Source organism: Hemiscyllium ocellatum, chromosome 18 (assembly GCF_020745735.1).
Source record: "Hemiscyllium ocellatum isolate sHemOce1 chromosome 18, sHemOce1.pat.X.cur, whole genome shotgun sequence".
Lineage (NCBI taxonomy): Eukaryota > Metazoa > Chordata > Chondrichthyes > Orectolobiformes > Hemiscylliidae > Hemiscyllium > Hemiscyllium ocellatum.
In genome coordinates this window covers 25,807,369-25,832,417 of record NC_083418.1, presented here as the reverse complement: position 1 = coordinate 25,832,417, position 25,049 = coordinate 25,807,369, and the positions used below count along the sequence as shown (strand labels likewise).

The window sequence follows — 25,049 nt, the reverse complement described above, 5'->3', positions numbered from 1 at the left end:
GGTGTCTGAGAACAAACCTAGCAGCTCAGCGAGCAAAGTTACAATCTGAACCTCTACCTGAGTGACAAATCTTCTGAAATCACAACTAGGTTCTCTGATTCCGTTGTTAGTAGCCTTAGGTGGACCAAGGAGGCAGGTCTGCTAGGAGAAAGTGAGGACTGCAGATGCTGGTGATCAGAGCTGAAAATGTGTTATTGGAAAAGCGCAGCAGGTCAGGCAACGTCGATTCTCCTGCTCCTTGGATGCTGCCTGACCTGCTGCGCTTTTCCAGCAACACATTTTCAGCAAGGAGGCAGGTCTCCTTGCAGTATTCAATTTTGGCAAACTACATCAGGAAGGATGTCATGATTTTAGGAATAGAGTGTAAGTGCACAAGCAAAATGGTATGGCATAAAGGTTTAAATTATTAAGAGGTTGCATTAATGTGACTTGAAGACTGAGTGGTGATCTAATCCACCACCTTCTCAAGGGTGATTAGGAATGGGTGATAAATGCTGGTCCAGCCAGTGACATTCATAGGCCATAAATGAATAAAAAATAAGTCTTTACAATGTTAAGGGATTCAAGGGTCATACGGAGGTCATAAGGACTACAGACAGGAATAGGCTATTTGCTCCTAACAATTTTCTCCACTATTCAACTAGACCATATCTTCCACCAGAAATCTAACTTGCTGCACTATTCTAGCCAAAACGTTTTATTATTTTCTGTTTTGATGTTGCTCAACAACTGAACGTTCATAGTGTTCTCAAACTGAGAAGTTCAAAGAAAATGGTATTGGAATTAAGACATTTTCAAAATTGTAATCCTAAATGGTTAACTCCTTTTGTTCTGAGGCTGATTATGGTGAAGAAAATGTAGAGAGTCATCAGGAGACGCAGAGTTCTTCAAGAAGTAGGTCTTTTATTTGCAAACAAAAAACTGTGGCACGGAGAAAGCAGATTCTCAAATGTCCATGTCCGTGGTTCTTTATATTTTTTATATCATGTTTCTGTTAGCTTATCAGCATGTCCAACTATATTAATCAAAGTACTTTACTCTAGCTACACAATAAACCAGTGATGTTAGTTCCCATTATCTCTTCAGTTATACATTCTACTTAATGTTATTTATAATGTCACAGTTAGATATTTATTATCATCTCTGCTACAGTGATTTTCCATTCCAGACTAGATATTTAGCTATTCCATCTATTACAATCGTCTCCTGTTTCAAGCTGAATCTACTAACTATTAATTAGATATTTAATGTCATGTCCCAAATGTTTATGGTCCCAATTTTGTCATAATGACACTTAACAGGGAGACTACCTTTACTAACTGTTATCTCATCTCGCCATAGTGACCTTTCAGCCTTAACCTTACTCTGCTAATTGGTGTTCTTACCCCATCCTGCCTTCCACAGATCACAGGTTGCCAGTGGTTTTCATGTTTTAACCCTTCCCATGCTTTCATGCTCTTTAGTTTCCATATGATCTTGTGTTTGTGACCACAGAAATGCCAAAGAAATCCATTTCCTATGGTAGAATCCTTAACAAGGGGACATAATCTTAAAAATATAAGCTAGACCATTCAGGAGTGTAATCAGGCAGCAATTTACACAAACAATGGAGATTTGCAAAAGGCTGTAGTTGCTGGGTCTTTTTAACAGTTCAAGACAAGTTCAGCGGCTTTTAAGCAAAGTGATTCATATTCCTTATAAAATTAAATGTGTGGGTAAATGATGATAAGGTGTGATATGGTGGACCAGATTACATGGTCTCCTCATTAATACTGGCGAATACGATCACTTTGCATCACAATATCCCCCATTTCTTCTCTATTTATATATTTTAATCAACCTGTTCAGACTTGTTATGAGACATATTTGGGCAGGTGGGATCTGAACCTTCTGGCCAGGAGGTAGTGACATTACCACTCTGCCACATGAGCTCTGCATCTCTCTGTTGAACTGTCAGTTGACTCTTGACACTTTATATTGACCTTGACTGATAACTTAGTCCACAGTTGAATTGTCCTTCATCCTGTTTTGGAAAAATATTACTCAACCTTCTCCTTTTCGACTTTTGTGAATGCTTTCAGTTCTCCACTTGTTCAGTGTTTTTAACAAACCTTTGATCGTTAGGGTACTGTATAATTATAGTGTGGCAGCATGTTCATTACCCATTGTATTGCTAAAGGAAAGCCTATTTATACAGCACCTTCGGTCTGTTTTTAAAATGGTGAAGTGTAATCATTTGCAGGGTACAAAGCCATGGATTCAACAGTGAATGAATGTTTTTGAGGAAATCAGTTTGCTTGGATTCATGGATTTAAATTTGCAGCATGTAGAAATCCTGTTAAGCTGTTTTCCAGACATATAATAAGGAATTTCTTAGTATGGCAACATTTTTAGTCTGGTTCAAAATTAGTGGACCTTTGCTGTGTAGAGGAAATTGAGAGACTGTTAATCTGTTTACAGAACTCTAACAAGGCCATATTATAACTTTTCCCTTATCATAAGTATTCAGTACGATTTAGCTACTCCTACAATTTTTAATAGTCAAAACATTTATATCAGATGGATTTCAGCATATTCAGCTAAATAAAAATGTAGATTAAATAACATTTTGCAACTTGTGCATTGTCAGCTAGTGGCCAGCTGAATCATGAGCTGGCGATTTTTAGGTCTCATGACAAGAAAACACATTTTAAGTAGAACATTTTCATTTCCGCTCCCCAAAAGCTTCTCATTGGGGAAACTAGACCTGTGGGAAATTTCTTGAATGCGCCTCTTGAAATAACTCGGGTATCCCTTCACCAAGTCACCCTTTATTTACATCTGAACAATCCTTGACTTTCGTACTGTCTCTTCAGAATTAGCTGTCAGTGTCAGTATTTCTGACACATCCCTGTTCATCCATCAGCCTGAATTAACCAGGTTAACAGCCCCAATATGAGGGAGCTCCTATTTCATGATGTCCAGCAGGCTGACCTTGTTACAATCACTACACCTTTATCATTTGTCCAAATGATGTGCTTTGAAGTCATTTTTGAAGCTATCGAAACTAATGTAGGTCAGTGAAGGGAATTTACTATAAGGAAAAAGTAGCAGAGGCTGTGCTACTGATATGAAATGGTGGAATAGTGAAACACAGTTGTTTTGCATTTGAAACAGGAGTCCTTGAAAAGGATGCATTTGTTGCGTTAATAATTTTGACTCTGTGTAAGTGAATGGGTTTTGAGTGAGAAATATCTAGCTCCCTGAATATGGTGCTCTCACAATGGTGTTGAGTAGGGATTTTGAGATATTGTTAAAACAACACCGCGTAGTAATTTACTGGATTAGATTGGACATACCCAAGGCATTATTGGGCTGATGCAAAAGGCCCAGTTGTATTGATAATTTTTTTGCATGAAGTGTGTGGCTAGCTCTGACACAGAAGTCTTGAGCATTACAGTCACAATGTCATTGATATTCACAGTCATTCCAGGTGGCGTGACGTGAATAGAATGAATACTGACACTCGTCATGATCAGGACTTCAGACAAATCCCAAACAGGATCAGATAATCCTGTATTATCACTTCTTTAGCTTTACTAGTTTGCTTTCTGATTCAAATGTAGATCTGGGACTAGGTGCTCTTGTCTGAATGCCTTGTAGCTTTACTTTTCTGTTCAAATACAACATTTGCAAGCTTATGGTTTTAGGCGGCACCTATATTTTTCAGTTTTGAATGGCTACCTGTAAAATTTGTTGTGTAGTTTGATCCTTTGATCTCACAGGTATCTGCTAACTACATGATTGTATTCTCACTCTGAAACCAAACATGGGCAGTACTTCTTACAGGCACAAAGGTGTATTTTGAGATTTGTACCACAGTCTAAAATGTGTATTGAAGCGCGGTTTCATTTGATTCAGTCATGATGTTGTTTAGAATGACCCTTATTCGTAAAAAATATAGTTTGCAAGCCTGGACCTCATCATAGAGTCATACAGCACGGAAACACACTCTTCGGTCCAACCTGTGCACGCCGACCAGATATCCAAAACTGATCCAGTCCCATTTGCCAGCATTTGGTTCATATTCCTCTAAACACTTCCTATTCATATACCCATCCAGATTCTTTTTAAATGTTGCAATTGTACTGGCCTCCACCACTTCCTCTGGCAGCTCATTCCATACACTCATCACCCCCTGCATGAAAAGTTTCCAGCACCACACTCTTGACTCTAATCTCCAGCATCTACAGTACTCTCTTTTGCCTGAAAAGGTTACATCTCTGTTCCCTTTTAAATCTTTCCACTGTCACTTTAAACTTATGTCCTATAGTTTTGGACTCCCCTACCCCGGGGAAAAGACCTTAACTATTCACCCTATCCATGCCCCTCATGATTTATAAAGTCATCCCTCAACTTCCAACACTCCTGTATGCAATTGAATTCTGGACTTCTTCTTTCAACCATCTTTCAGCCACAGTTAGTGGTTACGCTTCTGCATGTCAAGGCCTGGATGTGGAATTTTCTCCCTAAACCTCATCTCCTTCACAACTCTCACCATGTCTTCAAGAGGCAGTTTACAACCTACTCTTTGACTCACTTGTCTGAATTTCATTGTGTGATTCAGTCTCAAAATGTGTTTGATAATCACTTTTTTTTGTGGAGCTCCTTTTGGATGTTTTGGAGAATTGAGCTGCAATATAGAAAAGGGTTGTTGTTGAGAGTGTGGTACTGGAAAAGCACAGCAGATCAGGCAGCATCCGAGGAACAGGAGAAACAATGTTTCGGGCATAAGCCCTACATCAGAAATGAGACTTGTGGGGCACAGGGGACGGGGGTGGGGTGGAGCTGAGAGATAAATAGGAGGGGGACTGGCTGGGAAGAAGGTAGATGAAGGCGGTGGAGAAGGTGATAGGTTGGAGAGGAGGGTGGATGGGATAGATGGGGAAGGGGATAGACGGGTCAGGCGGGCATGCCTAGTTGGAGGCATGGTATTGGGGTAATTTGCGGGGAGGGGAAATGAAATCCACATTGATCCTGTGTGATTGCAAGGTTCCAGTTTCCTCATTTCCCCTCCCCCACATTATCCCAGTCCCAAGCCTCCAACTCGGCACCTTTCCCACCTATCTGCTCCGCCCTCCTCTCCCACCCATCATCATCTTCCCCACCGTCATCTATCTATCGCATTCTCAGCTACCTTACCTCTTCCTCCCCCATCCTCTTACCACATCCATCACCCCGCAACCCCCCCCCCCCCTCCCCCCACCCCACCCAATTTATTTCAGGCTCCCAGCCCACAAGCCTGATTCCTGATGAAGGGCTTATACTCAACGTTGATCTTCCTGCTCCACGGATGTTTCCTGAACTACTGTGCTTTTCCAACACCATACCCTCAACTCTGATCTCCAGCATCTGCAATCCTCACTTTCTGCTAGAAATGGATTGTTGTTGAATAACTGCTCTGTAAAAAGGGAAAGGCTCACAGAGCACAGGGCATGCAAAGTGCATTGGGGCATTTTTCAGAGTAAACCTCTGATCAGATTGAGTAAACTTTTTCTCATTCTGATTTTCAAAACAACTGTACCATCCAATTCCAGTTCATTGGTACTTGCGATTATTGAATTCTGGACTTCTTCTTTCAACCATCTTTCAGCCACAGTTAGTGGTTACGCTTCTGCATGTCAAGGCCTGGATGTGGAATTTTCTCCCTAAACCTCATCTCCTGTCCCTCTCCTCCCATTTCACTAAGCATACTGCAATCAATGAAGTTTGCTGCTTTGCGCTCTTTTTGAATGACAGTCAGTTCTGATACAACGCGCGAGTTCCGTTCCTCTGCAATCATGCACTGTAAGAAAATCGCGTATTAGCAGTGCCGTTTAAATAAAGGGGCCGGGATTGCGTTATAGCCAGTACAGGTAAGGAAAGTTTGTGTTCTACAAATAATGGTCTGAATTCTTCAATCGTGTTACAGCCAATTTGGGCTGAGGAAACGTGCGTTACAGCAGAATCGGCTAATATAGTTGCTATTTCTAATGTAGTGGACCATAGTACTATCAGCTTAGGGAAGAGGGATTAAACAGGCACTGAAATGTAATCATTTCATTTGCTCATTTAGTTTTGTAGTGAGGGGATCTCTATGGTTGTACTTGGCTGTTTATCCTATGGGCATCATAATGCATCCATGCAGCATTACAGATGTGACTACAAGTAAACTGCCAACCTGAGTAATGGCATGCCATGAAACTAGCAGGCATCATGCAATCACTTGCTTTCTCTAGGTTTGATTGATTGCTTTCAAAATATTTAATTCCTCCCTCCCTCCCGTTCCCATGTGTTGCATGGCCTGGTTCAGTGTGTGCTGACTTTTAGAAACTAATTGTAGATGCTTTGACATTTTCAGTTTGACTTTGGTGACTCAGCAATTCTGACCTAGCTCTTGCCATTTATTCTGTCAAGTCCATTTTCTATAATCCAAGAGAAAATGCATCAAAGAATTGTTATTCATCTTCAGACAAATGCATTTTGTAGCATAAACATGAGAGGATGGATGTTTTAGGTGATGCTAGATTTCTCAAATCCATGTCAAATCAGCCTTTGTTTTTTGTTTAACAAAACATTTTTAAGTGACCATTGTTCATGCATGTTTCTGGAAAGAACTGGATAAATTGTCTACTGTTCACAGTGCCCTCGTGATTCCGAGCTTCCCAGTAATTTTACAAACCTGGGGAAATATTCAGTCCCTGTACATTGCATCAACCAGTGAATTTTGTACTTTATCCACTAGTCCAACAGACAAACAAAAAAGCAGCAAATTATTTTCTGAAGAGATCCATTTATAGGCCAATGCTAAATGACTTACAGATCTACGTTGTGTTGGTATACATAAAGTCATAGAGATGTACAACATGGAAACAGACCCTTTGGTCCAACTTGTGCATGCCAACCAGACATCCTAACCTAATTTAATCCCATTTGTCAGCATTTGGCCCATTTTCCTCTCAACCTTTCCTATTCATATACACATCCAGATGCCTTTTAAATGTTGTAATTGTACCAGCCTCCACCACTTCCTCTGGCAGCTCATTCCATACACGTACCACCTTTTATTGTGTAAAAATGTTGTCACTTGGGTCCCTTTTTTATATCTTTCCCCTCTAACCTTAAACCTATGTCCTCTAGCTCTGGACTCGTACACCCCAGGGAAACAAGTCTATTTTTCCTATACATGCTGCTCATGATTTTATAAACGTCTGAGGTCACTCCTTAGCCTCTGATGTTCTAGGGAAACTAACCCCAAACGTTTCAGCCTCTCCTATAGCTCTAATCCTCCAACCCTGGCAACATCCTTGTAAATCTTTTCTGAACCCTTTCAAGTTTCACAACATCTTCCCAATAGGAAGGAGACCAGAACTGCATGCAATATTCCAAAAGTGGCCTAACCAATGTCCTGTACAGCCACAACATGACCTCCCACCTCCTATACTCAATAATCTGACCAGTGAAGGAAAACGCTGCCTTCACTATCCTATCTACCTTCGACTACTTTCAATGAACCTGCACTTCAAGGTTTCTTTGTTCAGCAACACTCCCTAGGACCTTACCATTAAATGTATAAATCCTGCTAAGATTTGCTTTCCAAAAATGCAGCACCTCACATTTATCTAAATTAAACTCCATCTGCCACTCCTCAGCCCATTGGCCCATTGGATCAAGACTCTGAGGTAACCCTCTTCGCTGTCCACTACACCTCCAATTTTGGTGTTATCTGCAAACTTACTAACCATGCCTGCTATGTTCACATCCAAATCATTTATGTAAATGATGAAAAGTAGTGGACCTAGCACCAATCCTTGTGGCACACCACAGGTCTCAGGCCTCCAGTCTGAAAAGCAACCCTCCACCAACACCCTTTGTCTTCTACCTTTGAGCCAGTTCTGTATCCAAATGGCAAGTTCTCCCTGTATTCCATGAGATCTAACCTTGCTCACTGGTCTCCCATGGGGAGCCATGTCCGATGCCTTACAGAAGGTCATATAGATCACATCCACTACTCTGCCCTCATCAATCCTCTTTGTTACTTCTTCAAAAAACTCAATCAAGTTTGTGAGACATGATTTTCCAAGCCATGTTGACTATCCATAATTAGCCAACCTCCAGTCTTTCGGAACCTCACCTGTAATTATCAATGACACAAATATCTCTGCAAAGGGCCCAGCAAATACCTCCCTAGCTTCCCAGAGTTCTAGGGTACACCTGATCAGGTCCTGGGGGTTTATCCACTTTTGTGTTTCAAGACATTCAGCACTTTCTCCTCTGTAATATGGGCATTTTTCAAGATATCGCCACCTATTTCCCTACATTCTATAACTTCCATGTCCTTCTCCACAGTAAACACTGATATAAAATGCTCATTTAGTATCTTCCTCATTTACTGCCATTCTATACAAAGGCTACCTTGCTGATCTTTGAGGTCTGAAAATGTGTTGCTGGAAAAGCGCAGCAGGTCAGGCAGCATCCAAGGAATAGGAAATTCGACATTTCGGGCATAAGCCCTTCATCAGGAATGAGGAAAGTGTGTCCAGCAGGCTAAGATAAAAGGTAGGGAGGAGGGACTTGGGGGAGGGGCGATGGAGATGTGATAGGTGGAAGGAGGTCAAGGTGAGGGTGATAGGCCGGAGTGGGGTGGGGGCGGAGAGGTCAGGAAGAAGATTGCAGGTTAGGAAGGCGGTGCGGAGTTTGAGGGTTGGGACAAGGTGGGGGGAGGGGAAATGAGGAAACTGGAGAAATGAGTTCATCCCTTGTGGTTGGAGGGTTCCCAGGCGGAAGATCTTTGAGGGTCCCTATTCTCTCCCTAGTTACCCTTTTGTCCTTAATGCACTTATAAAATCTCTTTGGATTCTCCTTAACGCCATTTGCCAAAACTATCTCATGTTCCCTTATTGCCCTCCTGATTTCTCTCCTACTGCCTTTATACTCTACTAAGGATTCATTTGATCTCTCCTGTCTATACCTGACATATGCTTCTTTTTTCTTAATTGGCACCTCAATTTCTCTAGTCATCCAGCTTCCCCTACACCTACCAGCCTTTCCTTTCATCCTAACAGAAATATACTGTCTCTGGACTCGTGTTTTCTCATTTCTGAAGGCTTCCCATTTTCCAGCCAGCCCTTTACCTGTTAACATCTGCCCCCAATCAGCTTTTGAAAGTTCTTGCCTAATACCGTCAAAATTTGCCTTCATCTAATTTAGAGCTTCAACAATTAGATCTGGTCTATCCTTTTCCATCACTATTTTAAAACTAATAGAATTATGGTCACTGGTCCCAAAATGCTCCCCCATTGACACCTCAGTCACCTGCCCTGCCTTATTTCTCAAGTGTAGGTCAAGGTTTGCACCTTCTCTAGTAGGTACATCCACATACTGAATCAAACTTTTCTTGTACTGTTTTAACAAATTCCTATCCATCTAAACTCTTGACACTATGGAAGTCCCAGTCTACGTTTGGAATGTTAAAAATCCCCTACCATAACCACTCTCTAATATTCTTTCATATAACTGAAATCTCCTTACAAATTTGTTTCTCAATTTCCCACTGACTATTAGGGAGTCTATAATACAATCCCAATAAGGTGATCATCTTTTTCTTATTTCTCAGTTCCACCCAAATAACTTCCCTGGATGTATTCCCAGGAATATCCTCCCTAAGTACAGCAGTCATGCTATCCCTTATCAAATACACCACTCCCCCTCTTCTGTTGCTATCCTTTCTATCCTTTGTATTCGGGAACATTAATCTGTCCATGTCTGCGTTTAAAAATAGAGACCAAGGGGAGTGTATCCGTGCTGGACGACAGTTTCACAGTCGGTTATTATTAGAATCAAGCTAGTTGGAGGCTTGTAAAGATAGTAGCCATTTTGCAGATATAAACCTAGAAGCATAGGTGGCCAAACCAATTGATCTTGGAAGGCCGACTATCATCCTGTTTTCAATAAGTGTATGAATGTAAGTGATTGGAATGAGATCTGATGCACTGTATTGACATTGGATGACACAGCACAGCTAAAGTTCATACCGCAAGTTCATGTTGATGAGATCACATGTATTAATCTGTTGATGGATTAATACCCTGCAATTCCACTGATTGACCCACTGGTTCTGGAATTTGGGCAGTTTGCCACTCAGTGGGTACAACCTAAAGGCAGCAAGGAACATAATGTGCTCCAAAGCATGGCCATGCCCTGTGACCTGTGTCTGTAGTTTTGCAACCTCGGTCAGAAGGGGGTGGATGAGGGAGGGGGAGGAATACATTTTCTTTAAAGAGACGATTGAGCAGATAACGTGCAGTAAACAGCTCAGAATATCTGATTTACTGTTGCGCCTATGCCACTTGTTGAAATGTGTAGTCACTAGATACTATACTGGTTGGTCGAGGGCCAAGGTTTAGTGGAATTTTCGGTACTTCTAAGAATTGCAGTACAAAGAAGTGTGGTACTGAATACTGAAGATGTTGCTAAATATTAAGCGTGGAAAAAACAAGCAGCATTCAGGATAGCATTGCAGAAGGTTTCACCTTTGTGTTGTTTTGTATAAGTTCGTAGATATAGGAGTGTGCTACTAATGAGGAAATCTGCAGCGATTAGATATAACTTTAAATGATCTTTCTGCTCATTCATTCAATACCACCAGTGAGATAGATAAGAGCAAGTGCCTTGTAATTCATGCTCCAAACCAATTGCTTTATGACAACTAGGCTCAAGGGTAGCACACTGTCCTCAACACCATTCTAAGACTAGAATACATAATTTGTTCATTCCAGTGTGATGCTAAGACATTGCTACTGAGCCTTTCAAATAACTTATTCTGTTGCCCCTTGGGGTGGATCTAAAGGATTCCCTAAAGTAAGTTACGGAATTCTTCCTGGTCAACTAACATAACCAAAAGCAAAAGTTCTGGTTAGGTATCTCTTTGCTGTCTTTTAGATTTTGCTCCATGCAAATTGTTGTTACTGATGACCAACTAGCAGTAATTACCCTTCAGAAGTATTTGGCTGTAAAATGCTTTGGGACATCAAAAACATCATGATCGTTTACAGGGAATTAAAATAGATATCTGCCAAGGTTAGTGTAAAGAGGTCTTTGCCCATAAGTAGGAGGAGGCATCATAATCATTCAGCTTTCTTCTAAGAACTTGCTCTTTCTGATGGGAACTCTGAGTTCTACCATCTGGTAACTTCTGAAGAGCACAAGAAGAAACTGCAATACTACTAAGTTCCAGCTTAATCATGTGTCAAAATGGATCAGACTATGAAAAGAGGCCAAGTGTCCCATAGAGCAGCCCATCTGTGAGTGAAAGGAAGAGGACTGTAATTGGTTCTGAGGCAGTAAACCATCATGTGCTTAAAAAAAAATGTAATGCCAACTGATGAATAGACACACAAATATTTAATGCCTTATTTCATACTTGTGGCTACTGGTCTTGTGTTCCTAATAATTAGGTACTGTGTTTGAGGTAAAAACCAAAACAAAACTGTGGATGCTGGAAGTCAGTAACAAACAGAAATTGCTGGAAAAGCTCTGCAGGTCTAGCAGCATCTGTGGAAAGACATCAGAGTTAACATTTTGAATCCAATGACCCTTCCTCAGAATGGAGATTTAAGGAAGAGTCATTGGACCTGAAACATTAACTCTGTACAGATGCTGCCAGATCTTCTGAGTTTTTCCAGCAATTTCTGCTTTTGTTGCTGTGTTTTAAGTTGTTTCTGCATTGACTGAAATTCTGTTTTTCCCCAAAAATGTTTTCCCCCATTTACTGGCTAAAATATAATAAGACACTTATACCCTTTCATGGACTAGATCAAACCTGAAACATTTATTGAGCTCCGAAAAGTTCTGTGTCACTTAGAGATCTTTAACAATGGTTTGTATTTATATCAAAGTGTGATAATTTCCAATAGATATGAGAGTGTGCTGTTGCAAGTGGATACTGTTTAGATTGGGTTAAAGCTAGATTCAGAAACTGAAAGGATTAAAAAGAAATGTGTCAGAGGTCTGATGAAATGAATTTTTTAAATGATTTGAACCAGTAAGGATTTTTTTTAAAGTACTAAGCCACAAAATGTATCTACATATTTATTTGTGTAGCTTACATTTGGCTTCCAGGAGCTACTTTTTTCAATGAAATCCTTTACTGGGTGATGCAGTCACATTGTAGCATTTATTTATTTTGTTTGTGTTGAAGTGTGGGACATTTTGGATTCTCTCAGAAGCAGATTTTTTTTTAAAAAAGTCTTCTATCCTCAAATATCAATTGTCCATTAAATTTGAAACCACACCACACAAGGAAAGCATTGATTTCTACATGTGACAATATTTAAGTTGGCACAAGACAACCGGTGTAAGTTAGCAGCAGAAGTCTCTTTTTATTCAAAATAACTAGATACAGACTTCTACAAAGAGAAAAACCATCTCCCTAAATACGCCATCCATTTGAGTGAAGTCACAGCTAATGCTTTTCAATTGCGTATTCACAACATTGAAATACTTTAACCAGGTAGTTACAACACTTTTTTTTTACTGCATCTCGGGTGTCAGTTTCTGATTTAAATTTAACAATTAGCACAGTGTTGGTTACAGTAGAATTCACTGATGTGATTTGTCATGTATAGTGACTGTTGAATACATGCAGTATTATGGAAGAGATTTCACATTTGTTGGGAAGTAATTCATTAACAACTCAGTGATTTTTCTAGTCCCTTGGTTAGCTGAATGCACATCTATGGCAGCTCTCGGTCTCTTCCTGTCCCCAACCTCTAGCTCCCATCCTGGCAGCAAATATGGGAGAGGAACAACCTGTGATTGGAGAAGCAACTTCTCCTACTTTCCCTCCATTCTATTTGAGGTGAGTGAGTGACTTCTCTCGTATTGACCATACACATCAGAGAATGTTTCTGGAGGGGTCAGATTCACGTGCTGCCCATCAGACACACAGACACATATTTTGGAACATGCTGTAGGTGCAATGCTTTTTGATGAACAGTATTAGCTAAGTTTCCGTGGGACTTTGCAACCACAAAGTTGTACAGTAAAATAACAGTGACACAACTCCAATCGCAGTCAGGAAGTCATTGGTTTAGTTTAATATTGTTGATGAGGTTGTGTTGGTGTGACTTCAGTGTGGTTTTCTGGAATTAGTCTTCAGGTTGCATGCAGCTGTTGAGATGTTAAGTTCTTGTGATTATACTTGTGCCTCAGCAGCAGATACATTGTGACTGTGTGCTCTGCAGCAGATCCATTACCCTGAGAGAGTGACAGAGGTAATGGACTTTTTTTCTGGGGAAAAGAACACTTCAGCTGTTAATTTATTTTAAAGCCAAATGGTGAAATATGAAACCAGCTGTCAATCATTTACTTTACTAGATTTATTGACAGAATGTGACTTTACACGTGTGTCAAAACAAAAACCGCTTTAAATGAAATGTAGTCCACTAAATTGGATTGAATATTATGTGAGTTTCTCTTTGATTAAGTGCCTTGAGTACATGTAATCAGTGCCCTTCACCTTTTTGTATCTTTTAGCCTTAATACATTTATAATACCATTAATAGCAACGTCAAAATTCACACAACACCAGGTTATAGTCCAGCAGGTTGAATTGGAAGCACTAACTAATCGGATCACTGCTCCTTCATCAGGTGGTTGATTTATTCATATTGTCCAGTTTTGAAATTTCATCTTCAAATTTAATCTGAAAGCCAGTGCTTCCAATTAAACCTGGTGGTCTATAACCTGATGTTGTGTGATTTTTCTTTTTTAACTTTGTACACCCCAGTCCAACACTGGCATCTCCAAATTATTAATAACAACCACTTGGGAACTGCTTCTGATGGCTACTTTCCCCTTCCTCACTTCTAACAAGCTTGTTTCTCTCTCAACTTGATTAAAAGCGTTAACGTTTTGAGTTGGATCTAATTTCTCTTGAAGAGACATGTCTGACTCAGAACATCAATTCTGTCGATCTACTGAGTATTTTCAACATTTTCTGTTTTCACTTCATATTTTTAGCATCCACAGGATGTTTCTTTTGCTTTAATCCAGGTTGCTAATCTTCTTACAAATTCTTAATTAATTCTAAAATGCTTTCCTGTAATCCCCTGAAATATCTTTTGTTCATGTACATCACATCCACAGCATTTCTCTTGTATCTGTACCTTCCAAACAACTCCTCTAGATCTATCGAATATTGAGTTTCCATTCGGAGATATGTGGCTGTTTCCAATCATATTGTCCAGTTTGAAATTGAAGAATTTCATCTTCAAGTTTAAGCATCCATAATTTCTCTGACTATTGATGTGGACTAAAACTGAACTTGCTGGAGTGACTCCCTAGCATTTTGAGTCCAGTGACTCTCTTTTTACGAGAGGGTAAAGTACTGGACTCAAAACTTCAACTCTGCTTTCTTCCTACAGATGCTCCCAGATTTGTTGAGTTTCAACAGCAATTTTTGTTTTTGTTTCAGATCTCCAGCATCTGCAATTTTATTATTTTATATTTATGTTGAGTAATTGGCATGTCATTTTGCAAGTTAGCTCTGTCTTTTTGAGAATTTGATATTGTATTGGTCACACTCCAATTTTCCAGCACTTATCAATTTTCAGTAGAATGCTAAAATACAACTATCAACATTACTGAATCCTTCACACATTTTAATTCCGAACGTAACTATTTCAATTCGTAATTAGATTAGCAATACCATATATATATATATTTATTACTTGCATTCATTTCTAAGAATTTGATTCTCTAATCTGCATTCATGTCCCATCCCCGCTTGGGTATTCTTTCTTGGTGAAAGTGGGTACTGCAGATGCTGAAGATGAGAGTCAAGATTAGAGTAGTGCTGGAAAAGCACAGCAGATCAGGCAGCATCCAAGGAACAGGAAAACTGACGTTTCGGGCAAAAGCCCTTCATCAACAGTTTCTGATGAAGGGCTTTTGCCTAGCTCCTCAGATGCTGCCTGATCTGCTGTGCTTTTCCAGCACTACTCTGATCTTGGGTATTCTTTCTCGCCTCCCTAATCCTTTTACTGACTTACCCAACCATGAAATGTAAATGGAAGAGAATCTGTAGTAGAACTGCACAAATGTATCCATTCCTTTTTTTAACCTGTGACCTTTTGTGACTTCTGTGAATTATATCCTATGCGTTTGGAATGTTGGTGCTCTCTGCCTATATCTGGGTGGCACAGTGGCTCAGTGATTAGTACTGCTGCCTCACAGTGCCAAGGACCCAGGTTAGATTCCCGTCTCGGGCGGCTGTCTGTGTGGAGTTTGCACGTTCTCCCCACGTCTGTGTGGGTTTCTTCTGGGTGTTCCAGTTTCCTCCCACAATCCAAAGCTGTGCAGGGCAGGTAAATTGGCCATGTTAAATTAACCATAGTGTTAGATGCATTAGTCAGGTGTAAATATAGGATAGGGGAATGGGTCTGGGTGGATTACTTCAGAGGGCAGTGTGGACCTTTTGGATCAAATGGCCTGATCCACACTGTAGGGAACCTAATCTATATTTTTCTCTTCCACAACATCATTACTGCTCCTCTTCTTTTCTCTTACACTGTCCCTTTTTTAAAAAAAATCTGATTGTTTTGTTTTCGACTCCTGGCCAGTTTGTGGTGACATTTCTATTATGCCATTAAATTTATATCTTCCAGTGACTCAATTGCTTGTACTTTGCCCACACTGCATTGCAATACAGGCTTTAAATCTTTTTTTTTATATAGGATAGTTGCCTTTTTTGTTCAACTCAAATCTTTATTTCTTTATGTCTATCCCCTCTTGTGACTCGTCAACTTTAATTTCCTAATTGACACCCTTATGTTCCTTCAGCCTGGTAATCATCTTGATGAAATTGTTATTCTTCTATTGACCTCAGTTTTTACAATCCTTTACTTGGTATTACAGATTTGTTTGTTTCTGACAAGTTTAAATGGTGAGACACACTCTGATTTATCCATTATGCCCATGGTTGTCTTTTCAGCTGTTGTCTTCAGTGTAACCAGAAGATTTCTCATCAATAGTCCCACATCCAGAGAGAGAGAATAATGTCAGAATGATTCTGCTGCTTTCCTGTTTTATTAACTCCTACATCATTGCCTGTGTTTAGTTGCAGTGTCTATTCCCTTGCAGTCTTTCTGAAATTTCCCTGCTATTGCATCCTGGGGGCAACAGAGCACCTGGATTACTTGACCTAGCTAAGTTAGATAGTACTTTCATTACTAATTACAAAGTCTCCTATTCGTATTGCATTCCTAATTTAATGAGCACTTCTTTACAGCAGCTAACATGTCAAGTTATATATACAGCACACTGCTATATTGGCACAATAATCTGAAATAAAGTGCTATTGAATCTCAGCAGATCATAGCGGCCTAGACTTGTACAGAATGGAAACAGACCCTTTGGTTCAACTTGCCGATGCTGACCAGATATCTTAAATTAATTTATCAAGTCCCATTTGCTGGCACTTGGCCCATATCCCTCTCAACCCTTCTTATTCATATACCCATCCAGATACCTTTTAGATGTTGTAATGGTACCAGCCTCCACCACTTCCTCTGGCAGCTTATTCCATACATGTAGCATCCTCTGTGTGAAAACATTGCCCCTTAGGTCCCTTTTAAATCTTTCCTCTGTCATCCTAAACCTATGCCCTCTAGTTCTGGACTCCCCTACCTCAAGGAAAGGGCCTTGCCTATTTACCCTATCCATACCCCTCGGTGATTTTCTAAGTGTGGAGAGAGAAAGTGGATGTTTTGATTTGTGATGTGACTCTTCAGAACTGACTGGTGCTATTGACAAAGAGGGAGGAAGAGTGAGTGGAACAGCTTGCAATGGTGTCCAGAGCACAGTAAACTGGCTGTCAGACTTTGAGACCAGCATTTTACTCTAAGCTAGGCTTTGTGCACTCAAGTAACCTCAAAAGCCCAGTTATGGAGCAGATACTTTGATCCATTCTTGCATATTGGCTTTGGGAATTTTAACAGCTTTCCTCCTAAACAAACCTGCTCCAAACAGGCACACTAAATGAGAATCTATTCGGCATGGAAGCCCTGAAAGATTCCTCTTAAATTCCATAACATTTGATTGGTAAGCTGTTTATCTGCTTTGAACACATTTCTCTCATCTGCTCTGGCTTTGAAGAGGTGAACTAAGCTATTGTTATGATGGCTGAATTCAAATATGAAAATGCCGTAGGGAGGGAAAAGGAAATTGTGCAATGATTGTTAGCAGCTGAGCGGAAATTGTGGAAACTGAAGCAAATTTTTTGCCATCAGATGTTAAGGAAGTGAGGGCACAATGTATTAATATTTGGATTTGCAGAATTGATCTGCAGATACATTCTATTTTTGCTCAAAAAGCACACGACCTGCAGGCAGTGAATCCATATAACATTTTTATAAATTCCTACTTTGGAAATAGAAACAGTCTGACTTAAGATTGGGATACAGACAGACTCTAACCTCTTTAATGCATTGACTGAACTCAGACGTCACCTTTTTTTATAAAAACTTAAGTTATCTGGAGAACATGACTGAAAAGAAGTTCTGGGATTTACATATTAATGAAATTAAACCTGCAACCATTCTAAAAGATGAAAGACTTAACAGCAATCTAGGTTTGTCCAATATAACATTTTAATTGCATGATACTGTGATCTTTTGCTATAAATTCTGTGTCTTATGATCCTGTCCCACGAGTTCCCCTCTGAAAGCTAATACTTCTAAATCAGCCTGTTGGACTATAACCTGATGTGTGATTTTTAACTTTCTACAGTGGAGACAGACAGTCATAAAATATATGTTCCAAGTCCATACCATTTCCTCTTTCCCCATTATTAAGATGCCAGTCCCATCCTCTGAGGGTCCAACATTTTCTTTAACTATTCTTCCTTTATACTTGCAGTGGCTTTTACTTTCTATTTTTATTTTTTTTTACCAATTTTCTCTCATTTCCCAATCCCTCCCTGTTTGTTTTTCAATTTATCCTTTTCTGCTTTCTGCAATTGTTAAAAATCTTCCGACCTACCACTAATCTTCGTAGCATTATATGCCTTTTCCTTCAATCTTGTATAAAGGTTCTACGAGTCGTCTTCCTTACTGGTGTAACTTTGTTAAGAATTTATGAAATATCTCATTAAATGTCTGCCAGTATTTCTCTACCATCTTCCCTTTGAACTCATTTGCCAAGTACATTTGAGCCAACTCTGTTTTATTAATGTATTTAATTAAGTCTGATACATGAGGACCCACTATTCTCACCGCTAAACTAAATTCTACAATCATTTTTGCCAGTAGGATCCTTTTACACTGAGGTTTTTATTTTATTTCAATCTCCTGCATAACTAGATTCAAAATAACCAGTTACCTTCTTAGAATAATACATTTTATGTCAAAAATATATTTTTAACTCATCCTCTGGGCTACCTTTGGCAATTTGATGTTTCCAGTCAGAGACAAGTTTGAAGTCCGTCATGGTATTGTAGCAGTTTTCTTGTAAGTCCCCTCTATTTCTTAATGTAATATCCTGCCTGTGTAGTTTATGTTTGGGAGCCTATAAATACTCCCACCAGTGACTTCCTTTTGCTATTCCTTATTTCCATCTAAACTGTATCTGCATCTTCAATTTTGTGAAGCAAGATCACTTTTCACAACCACACTGAATCTAATCCTTTATTAACTGAGCTACACCACCTCCTTTTCATTTTCCACCTGTCCTTCTGAAATATCCAATACTGAAGCCCCAATCTTGGTCACCTTGCAACAGTCTCTGTAACGGGTTTCATGTCACATTTTTTTTATTTTCATTTTGCTATCAATTCATCCATCTTGTTCCAAATGCTGAAAGCCTTCAAATGAAAAGACTTTAATCCTTTTTTACTATTTGTTTGCTGCAAAACTGAAAAACAGAGGTTCCCAATGCTGGTGCTTGGGTTGTGATTATTTTATATTGCATTCACTTGTCCTCAATTAATGTAACAGTCTCTGCTGAACGCTAGCAGCTTGCTCCTGTCTATGTTTCAAAACATGTCTGTACAAGTTCTTACAGCCGAGACATTTTAAGCTAGGGTTATGAACTTAGTGATCTTTTGTAATGTAATATAGTAATTGTGTCTAAACTCAGACTGAGCTAGCACTGTTGGGACATGTAGAATTATGTGTGCAATAAATCAAACACAAGCCCCACCCAGGCCTCTCTTGAATCATACAAACTTGAGTTGGTAACCGAAGCAAAGTGCTATAAAACTACTCCATGCAAAATTGAGTGCATCTCCTTGGATTCAGACAAGCAAATTTGTTGCTCCAGAGTATAAAAGGAACACCAGAAAAGGTTTTATTTATCACAAAATGGCTTTTTTACTTAGTTTTAAGCATTGTCGATACCTCCTAAATCAAATGCAAATGCTTTGTTTGGTTTCTATTGATTCAACTGCTGTTTGCAATTGTAAATGGACACTATAATAGAGATTCTGGATTAGTGGTGCTGGAAGAGCACAGCAGTTCAGGCAGCATCCAAGGAGCAATGAAATCGACGTTTCGGGCAAAAGCCCTTCATCAGGAATAAAGGCAGAGAGCCTGAAGCGTGGAGAGATAAGCTAGGGGAGGGTGGGAGTGGGGAGAAAGTAGCATAGAGTACAATAGGTGAGTGGGGGAGGGGATGAAGGTGATAGGTCAGGGAGGAGAGGATGGAGTGGATAGGTGGAAAAGGAGATAGGCAGGTAGGACAAGTCCGGACAAGTCATGGGGACAGTACTGAGCTGGAAGTTTGGAACTAGGGTGAGGTGGGGGAAGGAGAAATGAGGAAACTGCTGAAGTCCACATTGATGCCCTGGGGTTGAAGTGTTCCGAAGCGGAAGATGAGGCGTTCTTCTTCCAGGCGTCTGGTGGTGAGGGAGTGGTGGTGAAGGAGGCCCAGGACCTCCATGTCCTCGGCAGAGTGGGAGGGGAAATTGAAATGTTGGGCCATGGGGCGGTGTGGTTGATTGGTGTGGGTGTCCCAGAGATGTTCTCTAAAGCGCTCTGCAAGGAGGCGCCCAGTCTCCCCAATGTAGAGGAGACCACATCGGGAGCAACGGATAGAATAAATGATATTAGTGGATATGCAGGTAAAACTTTGGATGTGGAAGGCTCCTTTAGGGCCTTGGATAGAAGTGAAGGAGGAGGTGTGGGCGCAGGTTTTACAGTTCCTGCAGTGGCAGGGGAAGGTGCCAGGGTGGGAGGGTGGGTTGTAGAGGGGCGTGGACCTGACCAGGTCGTCACGGAGGGAACGGTCTTTGCGGAATGCGGAAAGGGGTGGGGAGGGAAATATATCCCTGGTGGTGGAGTCTTTTTGGAGGTGGTGGGAATGTCGGTGGCTGACTTGTTGCATACCACATTGATATGCTAACAGGTTGCAGCATTAGTAGATAAAATGCAAGCTTGCACCTTAAGATGGCACATGTAAGCACACAGAGGTAGGGGTTTGTGATCCATGGTTGACTATGTTAGGGATACAGATGGGAATGTAAACTTTGGGTTGACTCAATTCATTTGTACTCCTGCATCTGCCAAAGAGCAAAGCCACCAGACAAAGGAATCCACTTACCCTGAATGATATACAGTACATTTGAAGGAGAAGAAGAAGGGAAAACAAAAAATCGATGAGGGGTGTGAAGATCTATCATTTTATGAGCTTGCTTTTTCTTTTATATCATCTGTTGCATTGAACAATTATTTATGTACCAGAAATAGGTCAATAAAAGGGGCCAATAAGAGTGAGGTGCTTAAAATAATTAATTTGGGGGCAGAAATGAGTTTCAAACTAAAATACATTTCACTAAAGGCAGGGATGAGGAGAAATTTCTTCCACCGGAAGGCTGTGAATGTTAGAATTCTGTACCCAGAGTAGAGTGGAGACTGGATCATTGATTATATTTGAGACGAATTCTTCATCTACAAGACAGTCAATGGTTATGGATGTCAAATGCCCCCACCCCGGTCCTGCTCCTGTTTCTTTTATTCTTGTATCAGCTCAGAGAAAAACTTGGAAGAGTCTTCAAGTCCTAAAAACCCACAAATCCTAAAAACCTGAATATCTACATCTAGCTGTAAAGTTCTTGATAAGGGCAGATACTCAAGTGTTACTGCTGCAGTCCAATCCATTTTTCTTGCTGTTTTCTCTGCAATGTCTATTGCACACGCTCAGACCCTCTGTGTGCTCAAGTGGACAAATATGGCAGTCTTCAACAGAGCAGTAAATAACACTCAGGCTTTAAAATGCACCAGTTATGAATTTCCAGAACTGCTTAGAGCAGTGCCAGCAGTTTGGATGTCTTTAAGCGTAATATCATCCTTCAAGAAAGCCAGGATGGAGAGAGGAAATGAGAGTCACAGACCACATCAACCATCAGAAAATATTGGAATCTATTACTAAGGATTCACTTAGAAATACATAGTGTAATCCATCAAAGTCAGCAAAAGGGCGACTGTGTGGAACAAGGAAATGTCCTGACCTTGCAGTCTCAAACTGCTTATTAAAATTAACCCCAGTGTAAACATTGAACTGTTCGAGGCTGGTGGAAATTCTCACAGTGAACCCAAATGAATCTTCAAAGAAACTGTTGAGGAATCTATTAACTTATTTATACAAAAAAAAAACATGCTTTCAACAAAACATTTTGCTATCAGGCATTTCTAAACCTGAGAAAGGTTAATTAATTTCCACTGTTCATTTGTTTTGAGACTGATGTTGAAGCTGGAATAAATTCAATATTGCCGCTGTTTTGACAAATAATATTGGGTCATTTGTTTTATTCCCTTGTTAAACAGTTGCATTTGTGCAACTGCCATTGTAAACTTTAAGTTGAGTTTAAGTTGTAGTTGTATTTATTGATTTTTTTTTTGTTTCTACTCATAATTTTTCTTAATATTGAGAAACTTTGAACATACATTTAATGTGTATGTGTGCACACCTGATTGAGAAAGTAATCTAGGAAAGACATAATTTATTGGGATAGCATTAAAAGGATATGATTTGGAGATGCCAGTGTTGGACAGGGGTGTACAAAGTTAAAAATCACACAACACCAGGTTATAGTCCAACAGGTTTATTTGGAAACATTAGCTTATGGCACAGACAGGGAACACAGGGGGCTAACACCTTCAACATATTATCTGGCTGACACCAATTGTTACAGTTAATTTGAGAATGTAACTTTTTAAAAAAAGTTTTTGATTTACATATAAAAGAAGTGAAGCTATCATGGTCATTCTAACAGATGAAAGACTCCACAAACAATCAAGGTAGTTTTCAATGTATAATTTCAGTTACATCACACTAAACTTTTGCTATAAATTCTGTGTCTTACAATTGTGTCCTCCACAACCACCTGATGAAGGAGCAGTGCTCCGAAAGCTGTTGTGCTTCCAATTAAACCTGTTCGACTATAACCTGGTGTTGTGTGATTTTTAACTTTTAAAAGGATAGATTGTCTTCTGAAAATGGGCAATTTCTCAAGACTAAAATTCACTGTCTTTGTTCAAAGAGCTATTTGACCATGAATAGTAGCATGGTTGAGCCCAATTCTTTTCTGACTTAAAGTCTGTATAAATGCATTTCCAGCAAGTGACACAAAATACAGACTTGGAGTGGTGTTTGCTGAATTAATTTTGCCTGTGTGTGCTGATGTCACATATGACCACTCACTATCCTGTTGAGATCAGCTAACATCTGGTTTGGGATGGTGTCTTTTAAAAATAGGCAGCAGAGTACACGCTTTTGCCTAATGTGACACAGGAAGAAGCTCGTGTGAAATATGCAGTATGTTTACGCTTTCTAAACATTTAATCGGCAGGAGAATGTGGTGCAAATATCATTGATGTTTCCAAAGAAGCTCGGAAGAGGTTTCTGGGTCCACTCCACCCTTCCTTTAACTTGATAAAGATCATCCGTAGCCGGCTTTACAAAGGACTTCCAGACAACGCACACGAGCTAGCAACAGGTCGACTGGGCATTTCATTGACCCGTGTCTCTGATGGCGAGAATGTTCTGGTGACTGTTTTCAACAATAAGGAGGAGCTCGTCCAGGTGAAGTCAAAATGTAACACTGTTTTTGTTCCAAATGGGTGGGAGAAGATTCTCATCTCTGGGGTTTTTCCTGTTTTTGTACTTCAAATCCTATTCCATGCAACTAACTGAACAAAGACTTTCTCTCATCTGTGTAGCAGAGGCCAAAATCTGCTTTCTTTTTTAAAGAAGAACACTTTTATTTTCTGACCTGAACTTTCTACCAGTCAAAGTACTATCCCACATTCCCCAGTATGACCGTAAATAATGATGTCATGTTATTTTTGTACAGCCATAAAAATTGCATCTCTGGCAGTTCATATAAAAAGCTCCTGATCTGTTTTGCAGGCCTGTATATGCAGCATGTTTATTCCTGTGTACTGTGGACTGATACCACCAACGCTGCAAGGCGTGGTAAGTTGAACTGTGACTATAAAGCATGAAGCTAATGATGTGGAACTTCACCGAGATAATAAGTGGCATTGAATATTAATTTGAGTAGCAAATTGAAATGAATCTGGGCTTAGCTATTTCCTTTTTCCAAACAGTACACGTGTTGAAGTACTACAGATATTCTGTCATAACTTTTCATTTTTTTTGTGTCATTCCTGCATTTTCCTCCTTACATTGAAGTTCCCTCCCTCTCCAATTCTGTCCTGAATTACTGAAAATTCCGTTACCTTCCTTGTGAAGTGTGTTAATGATTTTCTGTCTTTCGATGCTATCTTTCCCAGTCGTCTTTTCTTTCTGAATAAAAGAAAACACAGTGAACCCCATGATCAACTACACCATTCTTACACTTTCTGCACTATTCTAACACTATCCCTGATTTCAGAATCTTCCTCAAAATTACTAAACAGCTTGGTGCCTTTAGAAATCATTCAAACTTTTCTTTTGAGTTAATAGTATATCCTGCATTCAAGTGTAACATAGTGCATGTTAAATGAATTGGAAAGAAATTGGGGCAGCACCACTGCCTCATGGCGCCACGGACCCAAGTTTGATTGCAGCCTTGGGCAACTGTCCATGTGGAGTTTGCACATTCTGCCTATGTCTGCGCGGTTTTCCTCCCACAGCCCAAAGATTGCAGGGTTAGGTGGATTGACCATGCTACGTTGTCCATAATGTCCAGCAATATGCAGATCAGGTGGATTAGCCATGCAAAATAGAGCGTTACATGGATGAGTCTGACTGGGTTGGTCTTCAGAGGGTCAATACGGATCCTTTTGGGCCGAATGGCCTGCTTCCACACTGTCGAATCGTAGAATCTCTACAGTGTGGAAACAGGCCATTAGGCCCAACAAGTCCACACTGACCCTCCAAAGAGTATCCCACCCAGACTCATTCCCTAACCCTATTACTTTTTACACTTCCCCTGACTAATGCAACTAACCTACACATCCCTGAACATTATGGGCAATTTAGTATTGCCAAATCACCTGACCTTACAACTTTTGTACTGTGGGAAGAAACCGGAGCACCTGGAGGAAACCACGCAGACACTAGGAGACAGTCTCCCTGGGCAGGAATCGAACCTGGGTCCCTGGTGCTGTGAGCCACCGTGCTACCCATAGAATCTGTATGGATGCTGTGAAAGTATACTCATTCACATGAATAAAACAAAGAGCTGGAAATTTGAAACTAAGACAGAAATTGTTGTTGAAACTCACCAGGTCTGATGAAGAGTCACCAGACTGGAAACATTAACTCCACTGTTTTCCCACAGATGCTGCCAGACCTGAGTTTCACCAGCAATTTCTGTTTTTGTTCCTCATTCACATGGTTGTTGGAAATGTAACATGTTTGTGGTGCTATTGTGATTGTGATTTATCTTTTGTGCATGGGTTCATAAATGCAGGCTTTCATGAATGATTGGAAATTTGAAATTGATGAATTGCAACTTTTTAGCTCCTGATTTGAACTATAGTGACATATTGATTCATTGTCATGTTACAAGGCAAGTGCTTAACTAC

At 40.0% G+C, this 25,049-nt stretch overlaps 1 protein-coding gene across 1 annotated transcript in view; it reads left to right on the top strand.

Annotated features, from left to right (window-relative positions):
• Nucleotides 1–25,049, top strand: part of pnpla2 (patatin-like phospholipase domain containing 2) — a 59,155-nt gene that overhangs the window by 2,212 nt on the left and 31,894 nt on the right. The window contains exons 2-3 of the mRNA XM_060838767.1: nt 22,865–23,097; nt 23,425–23,490. Of these exons, the coding sequence (XP_060694750.1) occupies nt 22,865–23,097; nt 23,425–23,490 (299 nt within the window). The remainder of the gene's footprint in view (nt 1–22,864; nt 23,098–23,424; nt 23,491–25,049) is intronic.